Source organism: Cyclopterus lumpus, chromosome 6 (assembly GCF_009769545.1).
Source record: "Cyclopterus lumpus isolate fCycLum1 chromosome 6, fCycLum1.pri, whole genome shotgun sequence".
Classification (NCBI taxonomy): Eukaryota; Metazoa; Chordata; class Actinopteri; order Perciformes; family Cyclopteridae; genus Cyclopterus; species Cyclopterus lumpus.
In genome coordinates this window covers 25,471,461-25,497,366 of record NC_046971.1, presented here as the reverse complement: position 1 = coordinate 25,497,366, position 25,906 = coordinate 25,471,461, and the positions used below count along the sequence as shown (strand labels likewise).

The 25,906-nt window shown below is 46.2% G+C and overlaps 1 protein-coding gene across 1 annotated transcript in view; it reads right to left on the bottom strand.

Annotated features, from left to right (window-relative positions):
• The window catches only part of LOC117731724 (septin-7-like), a 36,421-nt gene that overhangs the window by 994 nt on the left and 9,521 nt on the right, over positions 1–25,906 (bottom strand). Inside the window, exons 3-12 of the mRNA XM_034534056.1 lie at positions 18,380–18,486; positions 13,774–13,874; positions 13,551–13,685; positions 9,292–9,409; positions 8,824–8,916; positions 8,242–8,338; positions 1,978–2,029; positions 1,367–1,492; positions 1,091–1,226; positions 1–32 (exon numbers count right to left, since the gene is read on the bottom strand). The exon at positions 1–32 is cut by the window's left edge and continues 114 nt beyond it. Coding sequence (XP_034389947.1) covers positions 1–32; positions 1,091–1,226; positions 1,367–1,492; positions 1,978–2,029; positions 8,242–8,338; positions 8,824–8,916; positions 9,292–9,409; positions 13,551–13,685; positions 13,774–13,874; positions 18,380–18,486 — 997 coding nt within the window. The remainder of the gene's footprint in view (positions 33–1,090; positions 1,227–1,366; positions 1,493–1,977; positions 2,030–8,241; positions 8,339–8,823; positions 8,917–9,291; positions 9,410–13,550; positions 13,686–13,773; positions 13,875–18,379; positions 18,487–25,906) is intronic.

The following is a 25,906-nucleotide window of genomic DNA, read 5'->3' as shown; positions in this document are numbered from 1 at the left end:
TTCCTCTTCATCTGCTCGTGGCGCCGCTCCAGCTGAGGTTCAAAAGGTTAGACGGACTCATGAACCCCTGAATATCTACCTGTCCTTTCTCCCTGTAGCTGCTCATCAGACCTGTAGGCTGCAGCTTCACTGGGGCTAACGTCTACTGATTGTAGCGATGTTTCCTCCCTGACACTGATTCCAATCTGATTGCAGTGCGTTATAAACTAAAAAAGTTAAGCAGCTCATAATTCTCTCCCTAATATCCATTTTATATTGCTGTGAAAACTTCTCCTTCAAACAACTGGATTTATAGAAGTTTCTCACCAAAAGATACATTTGACAAGATTACATTTGAACCCATCATGTTACAAAATGTATGTTTAACTTCACTGAATAGAGCGTGAACGTTTCTAAAATCGGACTAAATATAATTAAACTCAAGGTCTACTTACAGTACTTGCCTATTCTGACACTTTCAACCACATTGTCTTTATCTGCAGATGGATATTGTTCAGTTGCCATGGTTATTTGCCATAACAGCTGAGCAAACATTGAGATGCTACTGTTAAGTTATTTTGTCAAACACATTTCTATTGGTTCCATTGCTCCAAGCGAACTGGGTTGTGTCCTTCAAACTCCTGCATAATAATAAGATGTTTATGTAGATGAAGTTTTCTTGGCTGATTCCAATTTCCAATTGTTCTGTTCTTCAAGGTTTTCTCCACAGCTTATTTTGGATTTACAGGCGTTACAAATGGTGAGCTTAATGTCTTCGTCACGCTGAAGAACTTCCACAACGCCGACACGTGTGTGTGTGTGTGTGTGGCCGTTACGCCACTGTCTATGCCGCTGTGTGTGTGTGTGTGTGTGTGTAAGACGGTCACGTTTGTAAATGTAACCAGCAAATAAATTGTATGCATGTCCATCCGTACATAACTCCACATGAAGTCTTGAGAAAAGCCAGTCGAGTCGTTTGGACTTTTAGAGGTTAATTCATTGCATCATGTTGCACCGACGCCATTAATGGTGGCAATAAAAAAACATAAATGCAACATATTTCCACCACTTCTCATCGTTCTCTAACACACACAGAGATCCTCAAACCCACCTCGGCCTCCGAGTCCTTCAGTTTCTGCTTCTTCTCCTTGACTTTCATATCAAAGACCTGCTCCATTTCTGCCTCCATCTTCTTCATTTTCATCACATGCTCCCTGCGCTCCTCCTCCATTTGGGCCAGGGGACTCCTGTGGACCACAGGTTAGTTGGAGTTAGTTGGATTCACCTTTAATAGAACTTACTAAAGCAAAGCAGTTTTTTAAATCTAAAGTAAGGTGTTCCCTTCCACTACAACGAGAGGAGCAGTAGTTTAGTGACTGAGGCGTACTTGGTGAGCTGTCCCTTGGACTTGGAGGAGTCCACTCCGTTACAGGTGACGGCCGCCAGCTTCTTACTGCGGTAATTCTCATAGTGGACATTGTTGGTGACGTCCTTGAGATCCTGCATATGGGTCCTATGGAAGGGGAAGAAGAAGAAACACTAATCAGGCGCCCGAGGAGGAAGGAAGAGGAGCAGAATAGGAGAGAATCACAGAAGAAAAGGTACAGCTCGTGTATAGAGCGCTGCAGGAAAGAGTCCAACAAAAAGAAAGGAGTCAGCATTTTTGCATGTTATGTTTTTGCGTGGATGCCTGAAATAAAGTGTGTGTTTAACACAAGTTGAAGAGATTTAACTGTTTTGTTGTTTGATTAATAATATAAAATAGGTAAATAAATACCCCTCTGGGGAATTTAGAAGCTTTTACGTGTCTTAAAAGAAAAGTATCAATGAGACGACTCGAGGTCCTCTAGAACACTCGTCCTCCTTGAGCTTAGTGGTGGACACGTGAGGTCATGTGACCGTGGTTCATCCACAGCCAGACATTAGCTTTTTGACAATAGATCTATTTACTAAAAACTATAAAAAGTGGTGTTCCTTTGTGAAGAAAAGTCGTGGTACCTGATTAGCATGTTGCGCAGCACCGTGAAGTCACAGTGCTCCCCGTTCTCCACTGAAACACACAAAGATCAGAATAACTACACACAAACAATATGAAACATCATTACTGATTCAGATGCTAAAGAACTGCAAAGAACTCTGGGTAATCTTTGGCTATGTGTGAGAAACAAACTGTTATTTACGTGATAATGCATACACAGCGTAGTGGTACTATTAAGAAATAGATTATTATTGTTATTAATCTCAATGGAGACCTCATGACACACCCACACACACACACAGTAAAGTATATTCCACTGATTCACAGGTTGTCAGGGTATATTGAGAGAAGTGACACTATAAGGATGTATTGTACAATATGAGGTTGTCATAGCACATTCACGGAGCACAAAGGGACATCAGGCCATGATCACATAGGACGGTTTTAACATATCAGCATATGGCTTACAGCGGAGTGCTGGCGTATCCTCCAGTGGTGTCCATGCTCTACTACTGTACATGGAGCGTGTTTGAACTGTACACTAACGCAGCTCAAAGAAGCATTAAAAGAGGCGTGGCCACTTGGGTTTACAGCTTGTAGCTCTTAACACCAACACCAGCCGTGCTCTATTCAATGAACACTTTTGAAATGTTGCAAAAGAAGAAACGGGCGCGTCTCCATCAACTAGAGAATAAGTGTGACATCATCATCATCATCATCATCATCATTTGGATGCTTGAGTTACGGCCAAACACGTCTTCTGGTGAAATCTGCTCAAGCAGTTCCCTAGATTACATCCCTAGATTCATCTGTAGTCCTGAGCCTCTTGGCTAACTCTGGCACGTTTACAGAAATGTTTTTATTAATGTGCACTGTCCCTTAGCAAATAAACCAACAGTAGATATCGCACTAACAAGAATGGGAGGTCACAGGGATCAGATCAGTCCATCCTTTAGTCCAAGAGGACGTGTGCGCCAAATTCAAAGAAATTCACTTCAGGCGTTCCTGAAATATTGAGTTCATAAGAATGACCCGGACGTGCAACCCGTAAACATAAAGCCTCCTATCTGATCACAGCCTTTTACAAAGTTAGGACGAACAACAGAGAAGGTCTCATTTCCACACGGTACGGTGAGGTCATGGGAGTTTCCATCTCGACAACAAAGAGATGGGATTCTGGAAAAGGACCGCTGATAAACTGCTGCTGAGGATGTACGTGGTGGATCTCCTGCCTCCTTGTCGTCAAATACGCTGCTCCTTATTGGTTAGCCTCCACCCGGCCGGCAGTCAATCATCATCGGGGGAGCGAAAAAGGAGGACACCTTACCATTGATGAAACTTAAGCAGTCCCGCCCCTTGGCCTCCCAAGCCAGCCATTGACCTTCAGTCTCTTCTAGAGGAGGGAGCTCTGGCGGAGGGGGAGGGGTACGGGTTTTCAGTTACAGTCTGCGCCCAGCTGGGGGGCTAAATCTGGGTCTGGAGCAGCCGGGTTTATCGTGGCTCAGACCTGGCCCGGTTCGAGCACAGATGTGTTTGGCCCAGATTCAGCACCAGATTTGGCCCGGATCAACACCATGACCTGCATATGTCCAAGCTGACTACAGAGCTTGTAGAGGGAGTGTGGTGGTTGGAGAGGGGGTGTTATATGGGGGATCTAGGCATAGCCAGCTGGGGGAGCAAGTCTCAATGAGGGAATAAGTGGAGGTCAAGGGTCATAGGAAAAGAAGAAAAAAAAACTAATAGCATACAGATCTTAATTGTTGATGGATGGCAGAAAACACCTGATGTATTCTCCAGGTCAAATTCTTTCAGTTGTTTGTCCATCGTGGACTTCAGTGGAACATTGTCTGAGGCCATCAGGTGTTTTGAGCGCTTTACCTGCTAGCTGTGGGTATTTAGGCCATGACGATGAACTGCATTGGTTAAGTACATGAATCAAGAGCACAACTGTTTCTACGTTAAAACTTAAAATATGCCAATGAGTCATGATTCCACACCACGTGTTACTCATGAAATAGATGAGGTGCTACGTGCCCTTTTGGAAGACCCTGCACAGCATTGACTGCTCGTGAACCGGTAATGAATCTGGAAGCGATGCGTTGAGATGGCGGATCCCGGTCTTTGGTCCAGTGATACAGCGTAGGCCCGTGCACCGTTCTCGCCCCTGCACCCACACGTGGTGAAGCGGGGCTGAACTGAGGCGGCGCATCGGCACGGGATACCACGGGAGCAACGAAGGGAACGTTAGAGCGATGTTGCGATTGCAGCGCCAGCACAAAAAACAGCCCCTAGTTTTCTCCATGACTATTCACAGCATCAGACCTGGGAGGAGCGGTGAGGAGGCGGAGGCGTTTGAACCTGCTGAGATGTGTGTCAACTAAATTAAATGCACCTTGCGTGATAATTCCCGTTCACCGCTACCGCGGTCTTGTTCTTTGTGATTTGGGCCACCATCCTTCCAGGTAATAAACACATTATGCTCACGTAAATATGGGAAGACATTAAAGACAAACACGAGCAGTCAGGCAGGTTTTCAACAAACATCGTGGGATTTCATTCTTTTATCTTCAGTACACCTTTGCATTTATTTAGTCTCATTTATAAAGTATTTCACACATGTATATATATATATATATATATATATATATATATATATGTTACATAATGTTATAATAAGTATGTTAACACTAAGTTGTGCTTTATCAAGTGTATGTGTCTTCTCAATGGCTGGTTTACATGTTCAAGATGATATAAGGTGACGTGTGAAGGACTTAAATGGTCACGAATGTTAATTCATGCACAAATATGCTCTTCTTGTGTCGTTTGTGAAACGCTGGTTCAGATGGTCTGGCTGCTCGTGTTTCTCGCCCGGCCAGACTTAGTTGTAGTGATGCCTCTCTGTTGCCACATCTCGGTGGTGAGCAACTGGCAGATAATAGACAAAGCTATCAAAACAAGACCCAAGTTGTAATGGACTGGAATTATCCTTTAAAGCATACAGTGAGGTCGTCTTATGGTCGACTTGAATGAAGTGCTTTTTAAGTGCTTAAAAACAAAGAAACAGAATCATTCACGTGTCCCTCTGGTAGAGTACAGGCCCGTAGTAAGATCTAGAACTCACTCACCAACAATAGGTTCAACATTCCTGCGGCATGAGGAATACATCCAGAAAGTACTGAAGGAATGAGTCATGAGTTGGTTTATGAGGTGGGTTTTCTCTTTGGTGGTGGGGGGATGTTTTTGAGCACAATCTCTGACAGTTGAGTTGCAATATCAAATTATGTTTCTGTTTTAAGGTTGCCAAGGTCAACCAATGAATCACTACATAACCGCCGATAGTTAACTCTTCACGATAACGACATTTATGATGCCTAAAACAACCGAGATGTGAAATGAGCCTTACATTTCATCATTCCAAAATGTACTAGACGCTACAAAGAGTCCATTGGTGGTCATCGCGGTCAATAGCAGCCCGAGACGCGTTCACTGACGACGCGTTCACTGGAGACGCGTTCACTGACGACGCGTTCACTGACGACGCGTTCACTGACGACGCGTTCACTGACGACGCGTTCACTGACGACGCGTTCACTGGAGACGCGTTCACTGACGACGCGTTCACTGACGACGCGTTCACTGACGACGCGTTCACCGACGACGCGTTCACCGACGACGCGTTCACCGGAGACGCGTTCACCGGAGACGCCTTCACCGGAGACGCCTTCACCGGAGACGCCTTCACCGGAGACGCCTTCACCGGAGACGCTTTCACCGGAGACGCCTTCACCGGAGACGCCTTCACCGGAGACGCCTTCACCGGAGACGCCTTCACCGGAGACGCCTTCACCGGAGACGCCTTCACCGGAGACGCTTTCACCGGAGACGCCTTCACCGGAGACGCCTTCACCGGAGACGCCTTCACCGGAGACGCCTTCACCGGAGACGCCTTCACCGGAGACGCTTTCACCGGAGACGCTTTCACCGGAGACGCGTTCACCGGAGACGCTTTCACCGGAGACGCGTTCACCGGAGACGCGTTCACCGGAGACGCGTTCACTGGAGACACGTTCACTGGAGACGCGTTCACTGGAGACACGTTCACTGGAGACGCGTTCACTGGAGACGCATTCACTGGAGACGCCTTCACCGGAGACGCCTTCACCGGAGACGCCTTCACCGGAGACGCCTTCACCGGAGACGCTTTCACCGGAGACGCTTTCACCGGAGACGCGTTCACCGGAGACGCTTTCACCGGAGACGCGTTCACCGGAGACGCGTTCACCGGAGACGCGTTCACTGGAGACACGTTCACTGGAGACGCGTTCACTGGAGACACGTTCACTGGAGACGCGTTCACTGGAGACGCATTCACTGGAGACGCATTCACTGGAGACGCGTTCACTGGAGACTCTCGTAGCGACGGCAGCTGTTGAAAACACCAACAGAACATGACGGTGTCCTCAAAGAAGCCTTCAATAAATTTCTAACGTGTTTATTATCTATAAGCCATTTACTTTTACTGAGTCACCAGTTAACACGGCCACCCATTAATCTGAAACACCGGTTGTTCTGAAACGATCATGATCCTGTCGGACTTGAGTCTGCGGTTGGAATATTAATTCTGATGAACGAACATGCAACAGCTTCTGATGCTGGTAATAATAGTAATAGTAAATTCACTTTTTATTACCAACTGGTCTGGACGGCTTGAGAAAAATGACATTTTCGTTGCCAACGCATATTTTTGATGACGTCGGCTGTAGCATAAGAGACGTATAGTGCTGTTGTAGTATTTGTTATGATATTTGTTGGTGTGATATGGTCGTGTCCCAGGCCATTGGGACACGACCATCTCAGAATCACATGTGGTATCCCATTCCTGAATAAACCCCATAACATCAGTTACACTGAGTTACCGATCTTCAAAATGTCTAAATGATATACCACATTAATAATTGCCACTCGAGCATTATTATAAAAAGGGAAGTCTCTGTAGAGGCTCATTTAGCAAAGAGCGATGGGGCCGACGTTCTACTGAGGACACATGAATGATTTCAGTGTCTATGACTTTAGTATGTTCATTTGTCCATTTTCTTTGTGGTTTTCCAAAATATGCACTTCAGAGAAGTATTCAGCCCAAGTGTGATCAGAGCATTGGTTTGACCATCAGCCTAATGATGAGACAGCACAGCAAGAGAGGTGGAGGGAGAGGAAGGGAGGGAGAGGAAGGGAGGGAGAGTTTGGGGCTGAACTAAAGTGAGAGATGGTTTTGTTTACCAAAAATGCCCTCTGTCAGTCATGGAAAAGAACACCAAGAAAAAAAGAAAAAAAAAGAGAGAAAAGAAGGAATGAAAAAAGTGAAAGACTGATAACCACAGAGCAACAAAGGTGAAATACGTCATACAGATATAGACAGATATCATCTTTCAGAGGACTTGACAAAGGAAACCTCACACACCAGTAGGAGCCCCAGTTCATTGGGACTTGTGGGGACACTGGTCAGTGCTTACTGCCGTACTGAAACAACATATCCCATAATACACTATGCCTATCCTTTTTTTTTCCAGAATCCCCATCAGGGTCAAGACCAACGCCATCAAAGGGAGTTGGTTCGTGTCGAGGGAAGGACGGGAGGGTGTATCAGGTAACAATGTATTAGCCTGCCAGGTCATTTACAACTTGTCAGAATGTAACAATTACTTTTGGAACATGTTGCCCTCGTTTAGTTCCCAATTAGGCACAAACAAAGTTAGTAAACCCTCTCATTAAATGTGCAAGCTTTATTTCATTGTCTTCTTGTATGGAATCAAATATTCTAAATGCATAAACTCAGTTATTCAGCTAATCCCAATGTTGTCACCAAGCCTCTTGGATCCTCACAAAACCACCTGGTGCCTCAAAGGGCGGGCAGCAGCAAACAGATACAAACCCAACTCTTGTCTGAATTCACATCGACACACATCCTTATTGGATCAGACTCCCTTCCAGTCAAGAGCACATTTTGACAAGTCGTAACCTGGTAGTTATTAATACATTCAGTGGATACGGGGGAGGGGGGGAACACCATGCGTCATGGTAGAGGTGACCCAGTGACTGCTGGACACGCCCACATGCATCAGTCTCTCACACCGTGGCTCTCTGACTTCCTGAGGATCAGATGACCAAGACGATACCTAATCATTGCCACTTGTGTACTTTCAAAGCGGGCCTACTTCTTTTCTGGTTTCGGCTACAAATTGGAAGGCGCGTCCTTCTTTTTCGGCAGTGGACCCGAGTGAACCTACCTTCCGCCACGCCCCACGGGTACTGGCGACCTCTGACCTTCTTGCCATTGACCTCGATCACCACGTTGCTGCCGACGACTGCCAGTGGCATCTTCTCCTGGGGTGGAGAGATTAACAACTTTATTTTACTGAGGCGCCTCCAGCGGTTTGAACCACTGCTTCGTTCCATTGGGACCTTCCTGTGGAAACTGAGCCGGAGACGACATCACTTCTTTCCCAAAATCACAATTTGGGTTTGTTGCACACATCTTTGTGTTGGGATACTCATGCCTGCCGACATGCATTTTTACATTAAACTAGTCCAAGTGCAGTGCAGTATTTGCGAGGGTGAGAGAACTGATTTAAAAGAGATTTTAATATTTATGTTGACAAAGTTGGTGCTAGATGCTTTGTGATGTCGGGACTCCATACACGCTTAGAAATGAACTACTTTGGCTGGCATGCTAACAGCTAAGCCAGAAACATGCTAGCAATTAGCAATTTGTTCATCACTTCATGCAGGTGAATAATGTTACCATAGTTACATGGAAGACAATTACTAGTAAATTAAAAACACAAAATAAACAAGATTGTGTCCTTTACCTTAATCCTTCGGATTAGCTTGTTGTCCTCGTCGTCCTCCGTGTCTGGGAATTCATAAATTTTAATTTTGTGGTCCTGTATCTCTTTCATTATCTGACGAAAGGAGAAGAATCGGAGTAAGTAATTAAATAAAGACACAAATCTGTTTCCATTAGTTGGACTACAGACACACACACACACACACACACACACACACACACACACACACACACACACACACACACACACACACACACACACACACACACACACACACACACACACACACACACACACACACACACACACACACACACACACACACACACACACACACACACACACACACACACACACACACACACACACACACACACACACACACACACACACACACACACACACACACACACACACACACACACACACACACACACACACACACACACACACACACACACACACACACACACACACACACACACACACCTGTTTTTTAAACAGCTGGCACTCCTCTGGGGTCAGAGTGTCGGCTTTTGCAATTAGAGGGATGATGTTGACCTTGTCATGGAGTCTCTTCATGAACTCGATGTCCAGCGGCTTCAGCCTGAAGGACAGACAGAAACAAAACCATGAGAACAACAAGCGGCTGAGGTCAACAGGTCCATTCATCTGGAACACAGCAGACAAGCTACAACCGGTTTCCACTGATTATTGCTCAGAAACGTTGTCAATGTATTCTGCAGCTGGTGACCAGTCACAGTTTTTGTACTTGTCTTTAAATCAATGTTTCCACTTGAATGGGTCTTTGGTTAGATGCTGAAGGTTTGTTGTCAACACATTTTAGTTTAGGGATGCACAGATACTGATATCAGCAATCTTGGCCGATGCAGACTCAAATAGCATATATATATATATATAAACAAAGAAAAAAGGTAAATAAAGAGGACGGCACATGAGTGTTCAGGCTGGTAAATTAATTGTAGACTGAAACATAAAGGACTAAAGATGGAACATAAACATGCATAAAAGCAGAGGAATGGAAGCAGAAATTATATCTCACAGATTTATTCATATATTGTTAATGAAGCTGTTGGGACAAATAATCCATTTACTCGTTTCTGTCCAACTCCCTCTCATCTCGAAGACGTACAAATCAGGGTAAAAAAGTATTAAATAAATACCTACAAGTGTACATAACATTTTCTGACGTCATCATGGTCACATGATATATTCCCATTTGTATTTACACCTTTTCAAGCCCTACAGCCTCTCACACTCAACCATTTAACTGGTGACGTCAGTTAAGTCCCTGTGGGTTCAGGGTTTAAGGCCTTTAATAAGGGGGGACGTCGGGGTTGGGTCGAGGAGGTTAAGCTCCACCCTCCTCGTCTCTGAGCAGTACACGCTCGCATGGAAACACGCCGACGACTGAAAATCAACAAATGGGCTTGTGGTCGATAAGGTGGCCCAGCAGCCGCTGACACGTCCTGTGAAAGGAGGGCCGTTTCTCAATATGCCTTCTTGTCCGTACTTGTGTTCTCGTGGACTTGTGAAACGTCATCAGTCGCGGCCCAAGTACTGTTCCGATTCAAAAGTCAGCTGCTCGCAAAGCACGGTAAAAACACCCGGATGTGACTTGATCCGCCCAGTTTCCAAAGGATGCATCAGAGGAGACTTGTGCGTACTTTGGACAGCCAATATCCCACAATGCATTTCGCAACAGCGACGGGGAACAATGGTGGAGGAGTAAATACTCAACTGAAAGTTGACTTTTTCTAAATACCGTTGTTGAGTCACGGAATGTAATTTTAGGACGTTTTCAGGCGAGAAGTTATTAGTTTAAGCATCAAATCCGTTGTCGGTTTGTCGAGATTCAGCCGACAGAAAATATGCGCCGACGGTTTCGGAGATTTGAGTTCCGGCTCGCGGGACCGTGAAAACGAAAAAAAGCAGGGTTGTCATATTTAGTTTGATTGTCAAAATAATTTACAGTGAATAATTGGAGTAAACTCATCGTACTCAGCGTACTTTGGATTGAGAAACGGCCCTTTCATGAGGAGGACTTTTAGTGGATGCGGTTCAGCGGGTCTCCAGCAGGGGGCGGACTAAACCCGTACGCTGGTACATGGAGCCCACAGCAAAGACACACGAAGCCAGACGAGAAGAAGAACGACATTTCATCGGTCAATCTTCTTCTGTGGCGACGACTGATGGGTTTGTCCTGCTGGGCTGATGAGGGACGGCCTTCGTAACGCACCTCTGTCTGCATGACGAAACCACAACTGTACTCTGTGGAATACTCTTCATACATGTACACTCAAGTGATGCACGCCATGCCCGGACATAGGCGTGTAAATGTGTGTGTGTGTGTCAAGGGGATGTTGAGGTACTCATCCCAGGAATGCAGACACACACAGAGGGCGACAGAACAGCTGTTCACTGGTACACAGAGACACACAGTGAGACTGTGTGTGTGTGTGTGTGTGTGTGTGTATGAGCAAGCTGCTGAGATCGGGCTGGCGTACGATCCAGCATCAAAAGGAGTCCTGGACCGAATGCGGTCCCAGATAAGAACCGTCAGACCGTCTGGTCCAAGGAGTCTTAAAGACTGCAGGAGCGAGAGGCAAAGGGAGCTCCACCAGACGCCGGCTCTACACACCAGCAGCACTCACCGCCGGAATGAGGCTGGGACGTTTCCCCTGCCTCGGCCCTGCGGTAATCTCGGGGGTATAAAATATCACAGACGGGCCAAGCCTTGAAACACGATAACGCAGTCGGCTTCTAACGCAGGAATTTATGGGAGTCCGAGTTTTACAGAGACATTGGGTTTGTGCAGCTGCTGCAGAGGTTTTGAAGGCGTTAGGAAACTATATTCAGGCTGGAGAGAGAGAGACAATAACCCGGTATATTCACACAGAGACGCGAGTGAAACATGATACAGCCGTGTATTTCTTATCATGCACTCACTGTCTGAAGCTGGGCAGAAACTGCACAATTAGAAAAACTGGACAAGTTTGTTTTGCAGCATAGTTGGGGTTTAGGCCGCGTTCTGACACGTGCCTCCTTATGTCAACATGATGGGGATTTTACACGCCGTCTAAATAAGCACCAACGTCACTTTAATGGAAAAGCCGGCGAGGTCGGCCTTCACCAGTCTGAACCGGACACCGTCGAGTGGAGGCTGCAGTAGCAGCACGGTTTAGCAGAGATACCTCTTTGTTTTACTGTTTCGTCTTCTAGCGGCTCACAGCAAGAGGGAGCCCGGGTTCGATTCCCTTCTGTGTGGACTTTGCATGTTCTCTCCCCTGTCAGCATGGGTTCTCGCCGGGTTCTGCAGCTTCCTCCCAGTCTGCAGACATGCAGCTGGGGTTCCCGTAGGTGTGAGCGAGAGTGGTTGTCTCTACGGGGTCAGTCCTGAGAGTCCAGGGTGACCCCCCCCCCCCCCCCCCGACCTTACGATGAACACGGACAATCAGACGACTCTACGGTGTTAGATTATTCTCATCATGAGATAGCCTCTAATATACACTTAAATAAATACTTGTTTTATCGTACTCTTATTTGTTTATCATATCTTATTGTACATTCTCTATTCACTATTGCACTGTGTTTATTGTCATACACCAAGCCAAATTCTATTGTATGTGTAACGTACTTGGCAATAAACTGTATGATTCTGCGAGGCTGCTTGGAGCTAAACGCTAACATCAGCGCGCTAACAGTATGGCGGATGGAGTTTCTGGGGAACCTGCATGTGACCCGGTGGCCCCGCCGACGAGCACCAAGACTCCTGCCGGTCACACACAGACATCCGTATCACACTGACCAGTTAGACACTTCTCACAGGAACTCAAAGCAAAGCAAATTAATGTAGTCTCAGACATCTCGCATGTGACTCATCACTGATTTGAACAAACAAAGAAAGATCTGAATCCATGAAGACCAAACTGGGCTGTTGCAGCATCTATACTGACAAACAGGGAATGTGATGCCAAGTGCAGCACACACAGAGAGAAGACACAGTGCGTTGTCTGAGATGAGAGGCCTCCCTCTGATTGGGTGAGTCACTGATGGAGAGCGGGGCTCTACTGAGCATGAGCAGAACTGGGTTATATAACCTTTGTGGGTCACATACACTGGCTGCCACACACATACACACACACACAACGTCTGAATAACTTCCGCTTTCAGCGCTACTAGAGTAGCAGTTAAATTCTCCAATGACACGACGTCAGTGATGACGGGCGGAGCGTCTCAACGCTGATTGGCTTTCGCAACTCAGCGTTGGGCGAATCTTTAGCTTTATTCACATCTGTGCATTGACTTTGCATGGGATCTACTCTGCAATAAAACAAAAAGGTGTTGACTAACCCAAGTCTTTAAAACTCGTAAACAACAAACCGAAAGGGGACGTAATGACGACTGCATCCACCACAGAGAATTACCCACCGACTCCATTGTCGACCTCAGCGATTGGCCAACGTTATTGATTATTCCATTTGCCCTTTACTTTACCGTTTAGATTCACGCTCACTGCTTTTTATCAGTATAGTTTCCAGCAGCAGCTGATTTTCCACAAATGAGCTCAAGCTAACCTTTGAACACTACCGGCACCAAAAGCTCAGACAAAGCTACCGACGAGTTGGAGACAGGTGGCCAGATGCGTATTTTTTTTTAAAGTAAAGTCATTTTTTTTAAGTAAAGTAAACCTCATGGTACGGCCCCGGCGCCTCATGCAGACCTACCCGTGTCCAGAGGGCGCGATGAAGTACAGGCAGCAGTGGACTCGGTTGTCCGGCATGGACCTGCGGTTCACTCTCGACTCGGCGTTCAGGAAGTCCTCGCACTTGCTGTCAATGTAGTTTATCACTGGCTGCCAACTGGAAGGGTGGAGAAAAAGATATTAGGCAGAGAAAATAATAAAAGAACATCAAATATTTTTGGCCCGGTTACGCCAGCGCGGCTCACCAGTTGCTGTTGTCCACCGCATCTCCAAACCCCGGAGTATCGACGATGGTGAGCGTCAGCTGGACTCCTCCCTCCTTTACCAGCACTTTGGACTGCTCCACCTGAAACACACCAACATTCACTCCACCGGTCTGAATCACAACCTATCCCTGACACCAGAGCATTTTTGATGATTCATTTTAGTGATCACAGCTCAAGAATACAGTGCGGCAACACGCGCTGGCCTGAATGTTTCATCCAGAGACACCATCCTCTCCCACTCAGGGCGCTGAGTGCACCCGCACGGCATGCACCCGCACGGCATGCACCCCCACGGCATGCACCCGCACGGCATGCACCCCCACGGCATGCACCCGCACGGCATGCACCCGCACGGCATGCACCCCCACGGCATGCACCCCCACGGCATGCACCGCACGGCATGCACCGCACGGCATGCACCGCACGGCATGCACCCCCACGGCATGCACCGCACGGCATGCACCGCACGGCATGCACCCACACGGCATGCACCCACACGGCATGCATGCACCCACCCGGCATGCATGCACCCACCCGGCATGCATGCACCCCCACGGCATGCACCCCCACGGCATGCACCCACACGGCATGCACCCACACGGCATGCACCCACACGGCATGCACCCACACGGCATGCACCCACACGGCATGCACCCACACGGCATGCATGCACCCACCCGGCATGCATGCACCCACCCGGCATGCATGCACCCACCCGGCATGCACCCACACAGGCTGCACCCACACGGCATGCATGCACCCACACGGCATCTGCTGCTGGCATGTGTGAAGAAGCTCAATATATTAAGTGGGACTGTTGGGGAGGGGGCATTTTGACCATCAGACCCTTCATTTCCTGATTTATTGTGAATTTTTATGTACCAACTTTGTGCCTTTTCTACAAATATGATCTATATTAAACCTGTATTATTCAGTTATATAGTATTTGATGTGGTGGAAATTGTACCCTCTGTGAAAATATTTTGACCAGTGCAAAGCATTTTTGTCTGATTTAATATAGAATATATACAATTCAGTTTATGAACTTACACTTATATTTCATTGAATAATTATTAAAGAACTATTTGTAAAGGATGCTCATTTTAAATCTCACGTACCCCCATTTGAGAACCACTGCCTTACATATCCCATACATCATATTTAACATTATGCAACATGGTTACTTAGTAACAGTGTTTGATTTCAATTCAAACCGTTTGGAGGGTATGATTTACATTTAGTTTCATACTTATTGTATACCCAAGATCTACCAAGAATAAGGTAAATTAAGTAAAAGAGGTGAAACGTTAAAACGTGTGTCAGAATGTGTGTTTGTGCACGACATGTCAGTCGTCTGGAAAACCAAAATCTGCTCTTTCCACTGGAGAAAAAAAGATCGGGAGAAAACCTCAAAAATGCCGTCAGTCTCAACGCCATCATTTAAAAAGAAATCTGATCCGGGGGGTGGGGGGATTGTTCTGGAATAGAAATACTCTGACCCCGTCTCTCCCCCTCAGCCTCAGACCACAGCACCCGATGGTGAACACACTAACTGCTAACGCCACTGACTCCTTATGCTAAGGAGTCACTAACCCCCTCTTATGCTCCCGACTCCCTCTTTCCTTACGCAAAGAGGGAGTCGGGAGCAACATGAAATGTTTTATGTTTTCGGAGTACATTTAGTACCGAGCTGAGACTGAACCCAACCAGAGGGGCCGACACGGCGACATCACCCCGTTTGCTTCTTCCCTTTATTTAGCGCAAAATAAGCATTTACCAGTTTGCTGCAGTGAATGAAGAAAAGTATTCAATTAGCTAAAGGTCCTGAGGGATGCTGGTGAAATACTATTTTCGGGGATCTTTTCCATTAAATGATTACAAGATGTCCTGAACGGGAACGGATGAGAGCTGGGTACGCCTTCAGGACAGATACCCAAACTAACAGAAGACAAAGTTGTCAAATGTGAACATTTTTTTCAAATCATAAGCACTGACCATCTAAACATCGGGTTGAAATCAGTAACTGAGCCTGGATTCCTGGCCGTGGGAAAATAAACTCCAGACCCACAACCCTTCTCTGGAATGTTTTCTTTACCGCATCTCGTGCCCTTCATCAACAAATAGAATTGGCTCACGGCGTTGGTTCAGTTTATGGACGGCCAATGTTTTGGCCACGTGATGACAACTAGCATTCAGACGGGCTAGGGTGCTAGCATGCAGGCCATCCGTGGATATTCTCTCTGGGACGGTGTTTTAGGAATCTTCTCATTCAGCAGAGTTCTTGGAGGAGGAAGAAGAAAGCCGATGGTTGAATCCACCCCACTGACAGTCTCAAAGTCTTCTGCAAACCAGTTAATACAGCGACAAAGGGAGAGCAGAGTGGCACACAGGTGTGAAGGGGCGACACAGCTTGTGACTGGTCAACGGTGCTAATTTGAGTGTCAAAAGCTCTTCAGCGTTCCATTGGTTGTGGTGCTTCCATTACACGATGGTGTCCCTTTAGTATGGGAACCCATTCTACTGCTATTTCACCACGTTGATAGTCCTGGTTTATCGATTGCTGCCTCAATCCACTGGAGAGGAGTGGGATTTGGTTTGTGGTGCTCATTGGGCTGTGCATTGGTACTCAACCACCACCGTGGGTCTGGGACGACGTCATCGGCAGGAAACTCATGCATTCATTTGGTTCTTCTTCTCCCTCTCCTACGGCTTGTTTGTGTTAAAGTGCAAACACAAGCGTATTCAGAGTGAGTGGGAGCCAAGTCCTGCTGCAAAGTGATCTGATAAATATGTTCAGTGTGTGTGTGGGGGAGCAGTTTCCATAGCTTAATGAAAAAGGTGCAACATACGATATTCGGAGCAATATCTTTCAGCCCGATGGCAGTGTATGTGTGAATTATGAGTCATGTCAAATTGTGTTATCTTCTGGTTGTGCATCAGCATGCCATGTGTGTTATTTGTGTGTGTGTGTTACATTTCATGGGAACATTGTGGCCCTGCCACTGACCCCATCAGGCCCCAGGGAACATACTAGGACTCTCACCCCATACACTGTTGTTCTTAGTCCTCAGACACTCACTCTCTCTGTCCACGAGCCTTCTCTTCCACCTTTTAGAAGCTGCACTCAGTCTCGTTGTTTTCTCCAAACTGCTTCTCCTCCCTCTCTGCGTCCTCTGCTCCAGATGCAGCCTCGCCCCCTCCTCCTCCTCCTCCTCCTCCTCCTCTTTCTTCATTTGTCATGACCATAAAAGGCCAAAACCAGGCCCTGGGCCCTTGCTGGTTCTTTCTTTAGTTCCTCCATCCTCTCTCTCTACGTTACTTCATCCCTTGCTCCTCTTCCTCTCCATAGGACTCCATCTTTTGCTCCTTAGCTCCTTTCTTCTCCCTGTGTTTTAACCTTTTACTCCGCATGACCACTAGGACAGGTCCAACCACTGTGGTTTCGAGGCCTGATAATATTTTTGTGTCAAAAAATGGAAGCAACTTGACAGTCAAACTCACGAATTCTGGGCAAAAACTCTGTTTGCATTTGGTGTGAACACAGCGTAGGAGTTGTTATTCCGTCTCATTTGTGGCTCTATTTTTGGATCAATGGAGCCTTTTTTCTTCTTGCTTTGGCCTCAAAAAGAAGATTTTGCGTTATTTAGCCTGCCTTCACAGCTACGATTGGCTGGTTGTATTCCGACCAGGGCGAACCGCTGTCAATGAGCACGACACTGCAACTACTTTTAATTGGTCTGTCTGACTCTAAATGACCATAATGTACTAAATGAACATCACGCTGTATTGAAGAAGACTTGAAACTAGAGATTGAGACCAAAAACTAATGTTTACAATGTTTACTGAGGGAATACATCAAGAGAAGTAGAGTCATTTATATAGACTTCTATACAACCAGAGGAGTCGCCCCCTGGTGGTCAGGAGAGAGACTGCAGCTTTAACACATGAAGCATAGACTTCTATACAACCAGAGGAGTCGCCCCCTGGTGGTCAGTAGAGAGAATGCAGCTTTAACACATGAAGCATAGACTTCTATACAACCAGAGGAGTCGCCCCCTGGTGGTCAGGAGAGAGAATGCAGCTTTAACACATGAAGCATAGACTCCTCTGGTTGTATAGAAACAACCAGAGGAGTCGCCCCCTGGTGGTCAGTAGAGAGAATGCTGCTTTAACACATGAAGCATAGACTTCTATACAACCAGAGGAGTCGCCCCCTGGTGGTCAGGAGAGAGAATACGTCTTTTAGGTCACTTCCACATTTGGCTTCACTCGACAGAACCGGAGCGAGAGTATAATAATATAATAATATAATTGGAGAGGGTCCATGTCTGGTATATTTCTTTGGTTGATACAATTTGCGGGTGTGTTTTAAGTCATTAAGTTATTTCTGTTTTCATGTGGTGCTTGTGCCATCTTGGCCCCTTTATAAGATTCCAAATCTCAATGGGATTATCCTGGCTAAATAAAAGGTGAAATAAAACATAACTTACAGCCTGGCCTTTATCGTGACGCGTGAACTGAAGTTGAAAACTCAGGCGTGACGCCGAATGCGTCCGTAATCGGGGCGTAAGCTGAGTAGCCTCACCTGCACGGTCTTCTTGATGCGCTGGGAGGGCCCGGGGTAGTCCTTGGAGTACAGGTCAGTCAGGAACAGAGAGTTGATGAGAGTCGACTTCCCCAGTCCAGATTCACCTGAGGACACGCATTGGAAAATGTAGTACATTTAAATACGTCAACTTGAATTTATTGCAGTCACCATTTTATAGCACAGTTATTCGCATGCATGCACAAGCATGTGCATTAAAAGCCATTAAAAGCATGTGGATACCACACACAGGGCTTGGAGGGCAAATAAAGTAGATTGTCTGTAAGGGGAAAAAGGTCGAAAAGCTTTCAGATAGAGGGAATAAAACATCTCTTCTTTCACTGACATAGAAATCTCCCTACGCTGCAGGACACGGACACGGACACGGACACACACACACACACGCGCACGCGCACACGCACACGCACACGCACACGCGATCTAGAGAGTGACTAAAATGGTTCCAGAATGACGCAGTAGACAAGATTGGGATGGGCAATGCTGTTGAGTCTCTAGAAAACGCAATGGCAGAACCAGATTCATCTCTTCCAGGGCCTCAGCACTGATTTCATGGAATGATCCACTTCCCCATCTGGACCCCCAGGCTGACAGAAAGCTGTGTGACTTTGTAAAACCTGGAGTTACATGCCAACGTTTCATTGCGTCATTACAAGAGGAATTACGGCCAAAGAGCTCCCATTTAATGCTTTAATTTTTCTAAATAAATGTCTTCGTTGCCTTCTTGAAGACGCATCGAACCGGGGCGTCTATTGATTTATCTTGATACATGTTTTTTTTTTTTTGGGGGGGGGGGGGGGGGGGGGGTCATCAAACTATGACTAATTATTGTGTTTAGGCAAAGAAAAAGTGAAACAAGAGTTCCCAAAATTCAATCCAAATAATTAAAGCTGGACGAGGGAGGCAAATTGGTATGGACCTGCCCTCATGGGGTTTAGAGAGAAGCATCCATCAAACAACTATTAAAGTAGTCCATTCTACAATACCAAATCCAGTCCAAACCTGAAAGAGATCCATCCACATTGGAAGGAAGAGTTCGACACGCTGGAATGTTTTGCATTTCCACTTCATAATCGACTAAAACAATAACTTGATTATTCAAATAGATGTCCCGTTTTCCTTCTGTTCTTTACCCCGATTTTGGCGGTTAATATGGTTAGAATATTTATATATTTTTGATATTTGTTGCAAATGGAGACGTTGCTGCACTTAGTCAAAGGTTAATGTTGCCCAGCTATCCCTCTTGCTCTTTCCAGGACCAGTGTGCAGCCTAAGAGCAGAAAGCTGGAGGGGTTCCATCTCAAAATGAAGACCAGATGTAAAGGGGATTGGAAACAGATCAACAGCTGACGGTCTGATGTGCCATATCTGGGTGTGCTCAAGGTTCTCCAGATTGACTCGTTTACTGTGACATCAGCAGGAAGTAAAACAATTCTTAAGCAGATGTTAGATACACAAAATGCAACGCAAGCACTTTCTCGGTCAATAGAGGTCACGATTACCCTTCGACTTTGGAAACATCATGCATTAAGAAGCCTTCCCTCTCAAAGCACTTTGTGCTCTCGGAAACAATGTAATCCTAAACACGTTGGCTGTATAGAAATGTCTGCTGCCGTTGTATAGAGAGAGGAGGAATGAACATTAAAACATTGTGTGAATCTGTTCATTCTGACATGATATTTACTGTATTTTTAAAACCAGACTTTTCACTCCATCATAATAGAGAGTCGGACAGCTCTGTCATGTGACGACAATCACGATAATGGGAATTCACCAACTTATTTGGAGTGTTTTTATTGGAAATCCGCAATAAAACCCGACGTCGCACAATAAAGTCAGTTTTACAGATCTGTCCATCGTATGATCAGCAAAATCATATGAGTGTTAGTAAATGAACTGTACTTGTGAAGCACTTTCTAGTCTTCCAATCACTCAAAGCGCTTTAACGCGTCATATCATTCACACACTGATGGGAGGAGCTACCATGCAACGACACACACACACACACACACACACACACACACACACACACACACACACACACACACACACACACACACACACACACACACACACACACACACACACACACACACACACACACACACACACACACACACACACACACACACACACACACACACACACACACACACACACACACACACACACACACACACACACACACACACACACACACACACACACACACACACACACACACACACACACACACACACACACACACACACACACACACACACGTGAGCCACAGTCGCCCACTTTCGAGTTGAGTAGAGGACAGGCCACAATCATTAATGTCAAAACTCATCACAATTATTACTATAAATCGTGCAGCCCTTCGTCAAACATCATGTTGGCTGTACTACACTGTAATCCAGAAACTAAAACAGCCTTTTCTCCAAGTTGGTTTATCTGACAACGAGAGGCCCACAGTGACACTTCAGTCCATCAATGCAGCGGTCTAGACCCCCACCCCCCCACCCGGAGGGCAGGGCCGTCCCAATTAGCCTCCCTAGTTCAGCTTTAATTAAATATTGGTTGCACATGACATGAGGAAGCCAGCGCTCCGTAAATAGACTAATGACCTGAACACTAGTGATGGATGTCTGAGCCTTCCAGCTCATCCCTGCTGTTCCTCTTCCTCTCTTCCTCCTTCTCAGCGAGACATCGCTCCATCTCTCCACATCTGTGTCACTCGGCTCCACCCACATTGCATTTGGTCCCATTTCTCCTCTGCGTCCCTGCAGCCATTTGGTTGTTGATGAGGGGATTAGAAGAGCAGTCCATGCCCTCTTCTTCAAATGCATACTTTGGTTTATTGTTCATTCAGGCTTTACACTTTTTTTTAACAAAGTTACCGATTGGCTCAGGGGATAGAGCGGATGGTCCTATAACCACAGGCTGTATATGTCAAAATCCTTATTATCAACCTCCAATGAACTGAGAGAAGAAGAAGGCGGGCTCTGCAGCAGGTGATAGTCACTGCCCAGGACACACCAAGAATCAGTGGTATCGGTGCGGCGCAGAGCCGAACAGATACTGAGTGAAACCAAGACCCACCCAGCAGCAGCGTGTTCACCCTGCTGCCCTCTGGCAAGACATGCACAATAAGGGCTCCCGTACCACCGGGCGACAGAGCAGCGTCTCGTTTAGTTTTCATGGATTGAGGAGTCTGTTGAGGGCAGTTTGTAATATTGGGCTATACAAAATAAACTGGATTGAATTGAATTAAAACATCCCCCAGCAGCCTATAAGCCTATAGCAGCATATCAAGGGGCTGGACCAGGGCAAACCTGACTCAGCCCTAACTATAAGCACTATTAAAGAGGAAAGTCTTAAGTCTATTCTTGAATGAGGTGACTGTGTCTGCCTCCCGGACTGAAAGTGGAAGCTGGTTCCATAAAAGAGGAGCTTGATAACTGAAGGCTCTGGCTCCCATCCTACTTTTTAGGACTCTAGGAACCACAAGTAGCCCCGCATTTAGTGAGCGCAGCTCTCTAGTGGGGCAATATGGTACTACAAGCTCCTTAAGATATGATGGTGCATCACCAATCAAGGCTTTGTAGGTGAGGAGAAGAATTTTAAATGTGATTCTTGATTTTACAGGGAGGATTAACCTAATGGACCGTGCAGCTGCTGCACCGGGAACCTGACTGCTTTATCGATGAACGGTCATTGTTGTGCACGCTCACGCACATATTGAGAACCAGGCACATTAAATAGAGAATGTTGAAAGAGCTATAACAAGATGGACTATGAGACAGAAAAACAAACAAATAGAAACGGTCAGAGTGGGTATCCCATGGGATTCCTGACATTCCTCTCTCTCCCCCTCTCAGCCCGAGGCAGCAGCTGGCCCCCCTCACATCCTGACAGGCCTACTAACTAGCACCCAACACACAAATGTGTACACACACACACACACACACACACCTAACAGGCATGTGTGAGGCCTGAGCCAGAAAGTGTGAAATGAGACATCTGGGGAACACACAGGCATAAAGGAGGTGGCTGTGAGAGGAGTTGTGTTTGCTGACTGAAAGATAACACTCCATTGTTGAGGGCTAAATGGGACTGGCTGGAACGGCGGTCAAAGGTCAGTGTTTTGGCAAAGATAAGGATCTGCAAGTCCAGCAGTGTCTATTGGCGGTGTTAGAATCCGACCTGAACTGTGTCAGCACTCCGTGTGACGGCGGTCGTGCACGTTGGTTCCAGGAGCATTCTAGGGAGCCAATTTCCATTTTGGGGGGTGTTTAATTGGTGCGCGAGTGTTCCGCTGAGATCCACCGAGCTTGAGACTAAATCTGACAGATTCGGCACGTGCTGGGTCACAGCAGACACGTGCATCTCAAAATAGAGACCAAGTGAACCGGAGCAGAGCGGCGAGAGGAAGAAGAAACGTGGAGAAAGGAGAGGGAAAGACTGAGCCATCACCACGCACTAGAGTGTTGTGTCCAGAGGCAACAAGGAGTCATGGCGAGCACGGCTCGAAGGCGGGGCCCTTTCACCTGGCCTGCTCAGTAGAGATGCATCGTTTACAATTTCCCCGGCCAATTCCGATTTACGATATCGAACGCCGCCCCGGAAATTATATACTATCCCGAAGTAAACCTTTTAAAATTCTAAATGTTATTAACCACTGCTTTTTTATAGCAGTGGTTATTTGCATTACAGCACTTTATATGGGTGGCCAACCGATTGGTGCATCTCTACTGCTTAGAGACGGGTAATTGTGGTTTCTAGGTAGCATAATGTGTTCTGAACCTCAAGACTTCTTTTGGAAATGTTCCTATGCCCTCTATATGAATATCGAACAGCTGAAGAACTGACTATGACTGAATATGTTTCTTGTTTATCGAGGACTATAAAGAAGACCCCAAGTTAGGGGTGGGAGTCGGTATCTTTGGGGTATCAACTGAAATAACAATGTACTTACTAGTATCAAAACTTCTCCAGTCAAACAATATTGCAATCCATCAATGTTGTGCCCGGATCTCAGGAAAACATATTGATATGGTTTTGCCTGCAGCCAATCAACGTGTTTTTTTCAAATGATGTGCCCCAGTGTTTCATCGTGTCCAAGAAGGGCAAACGTGAAGAATTGGGCAGCTGTGGGTGTGAAATGATGGCTATAAGCCACACGTGTTTGAAGATGATGTTGTCTTCAAGGTGACAGCAACATCTTTCTGCAGAAAGGACACAAGTACCAACTTGTCGTTCTTAGATTTTAATATCTTGGAGTGTGGCAGTTGAACTGTGCACAGCCTGCAAGAATACCAACCAATGATGTACTGTATTGCCATGAAGCACAGCTGTGTGCAGCCCATGCTGCAACACACAGGGTGTGGACACAATAAAAGCTAATGTAACATTCATCCGTCCATGTACCCATCCAGTTTCCACTGCGTATCCGGGTCCCGTTCGCGATGACGAAGCAGGGTAACCCACCCGTCCCTCTTTGGAGCCACTCCTTCCAACTCCTTCTGGGAGATCCTGAGATATTTACAGGCCAGATGGGACAAGCCCTTAAGCGCGTTGTGGGTTTGCTACCAGGTGCACCTCCCTTAGCGTGAGCACTTATGATGTTTTATGTTCTGCTCAGAGCTAAACGGGTCAGAATTCTCTCTAAAACCTGTTTTATGCTGCTGTGAAAACGTGCCATCTGATACCCGAGCATCGCAGGCCTTTCTCAGACTGGTTGTCAGGACACCACAACATGTTACCAAAACCCCTTGAACTGATTTGACTGGAACAATGATTTAGAGGCCAGCAACCATCTCTTAAAGCCGTCCGCTGCACCCCTTTAAGACTGACTGCAACTGGACTGCCGAGATAACATGTGATTTACATAATCTGTAGAATCATGTTAAAGCCTTTACTCCTCTTCTTGAGAGCAAGATGATTTTAACATCCTTTCTAAAGAACAGCTGGTGGGGCAGAATCACATAGTTCTGCAGGCCTTTGCAAACCACAATCCTTGAACTTCAACCATCAGACGGCGAGTGTCAACAAGTGGGGCCCTGTTAGCTACAGAGCCAGAAACTGGTGCTGAGAAAACTGAACTTGACCACATGCCAGTGAGCTCCGACTGTGGCTGGCGTGTTTGAGGGCTTCACCAGCTTCTGTCACATTACCGACCGCAGTTTGTTCTTTTCTTCTTCAGAACTCACTCGGAATTGTAAAAACAGTGACAGAAGGAGGGTGCATGTTGAAATCCTTCATAATGAAGCGAGACTTGGGAATCAAAGGCACAATTATTACTATCACCGGGGGCGAGAAGAACGTTCAAAGGAGTAATAAGGTTTGCTGTCCTGGTTCAGACTAAGGAGCCTCAATTGTTGTTTCATAAATATATTCACAACTCTATCAGTTGAAAGCTGATAAAAAAAATGAACACCATTTAAATTAAACAACATTACGTTATAAAATGATAGTGAGGTGCAAGTTAATCCCATGAGAAAGCTGGCCGTCGTGTACAGAATTTAAGAGTGATTAAGTCACTGGAAGGAAAAGGGAGTGAGGTACTTTTCATATACATGGCTCGACACAGAAGTGTGTGAGCATGAGTGAATGTGTGTGTGCACGCTCAGTGTGTATTAACACATCTGGTTAAACCGGCAGATTAACTGGACCAAAGCCTTCCTCCACTCACTCCCTTCTGCAAGGTCAGTAGGCAAGGCGGTCAATCCTAAACCTGTCAGACCGTCTTATCTGGACACACACACACACACACACACACTGCACAATGTTATCTCACACACACACACACACACACACAGACACACACGTAGAACCATAACAATGGGATAGACAGTTGGACAGGCATGCCAACAGTCTTTTAAGTCACACACGGCTAGCGAGGCAGATTACCAGACTGACTACTACTGGTTCCTCCATTCAGAGGCCTTCTAGTGTACGAAGGCCCTGCTGTGCGTATAAGCCCCTTAAACACCGACGAGACAAGACATCCAATAACACAAACAGAAAACATGGTTGAGTTAGAAGTTAGTTACTGGAGACGCACACTGCCTTTGGTAGCTGTTGCCAAACACCTACTCTGACATTGAGGTGCGAGTGTGTTAAAAGTGCAATATGAAAACTATAGAGTGCTGCAGGAATGAGTCCTAAAACAGAAATGAGTTTTGTCTGGTTTTCTCGTCTTCAAGTCAATGTGTTTTTTCCCCCGAATGGAATTTCTGTTAGATGCCAGAAATAATGTCTGTGGTCTTTAACACCAGCGGTGAAACAGATCAGTCACAGAACGGAGTCACGGATTGGCTCAGCACCAAAGAAAAAGAGAGCGAATAGAATCTTTAGATCCCAAGATCCGGGTTTTTTTGCTGCTGTGACTAATTGCCGATTATCAATTATCCATATTAACCGATACAGATCTCTTTGGTGTTTGATTATAGCAGCTGATCTACAAGGATCCAGACTATTTTTGCCACTGTCCCAAAAATATAATTTAGTAATTCTAAATGTTCT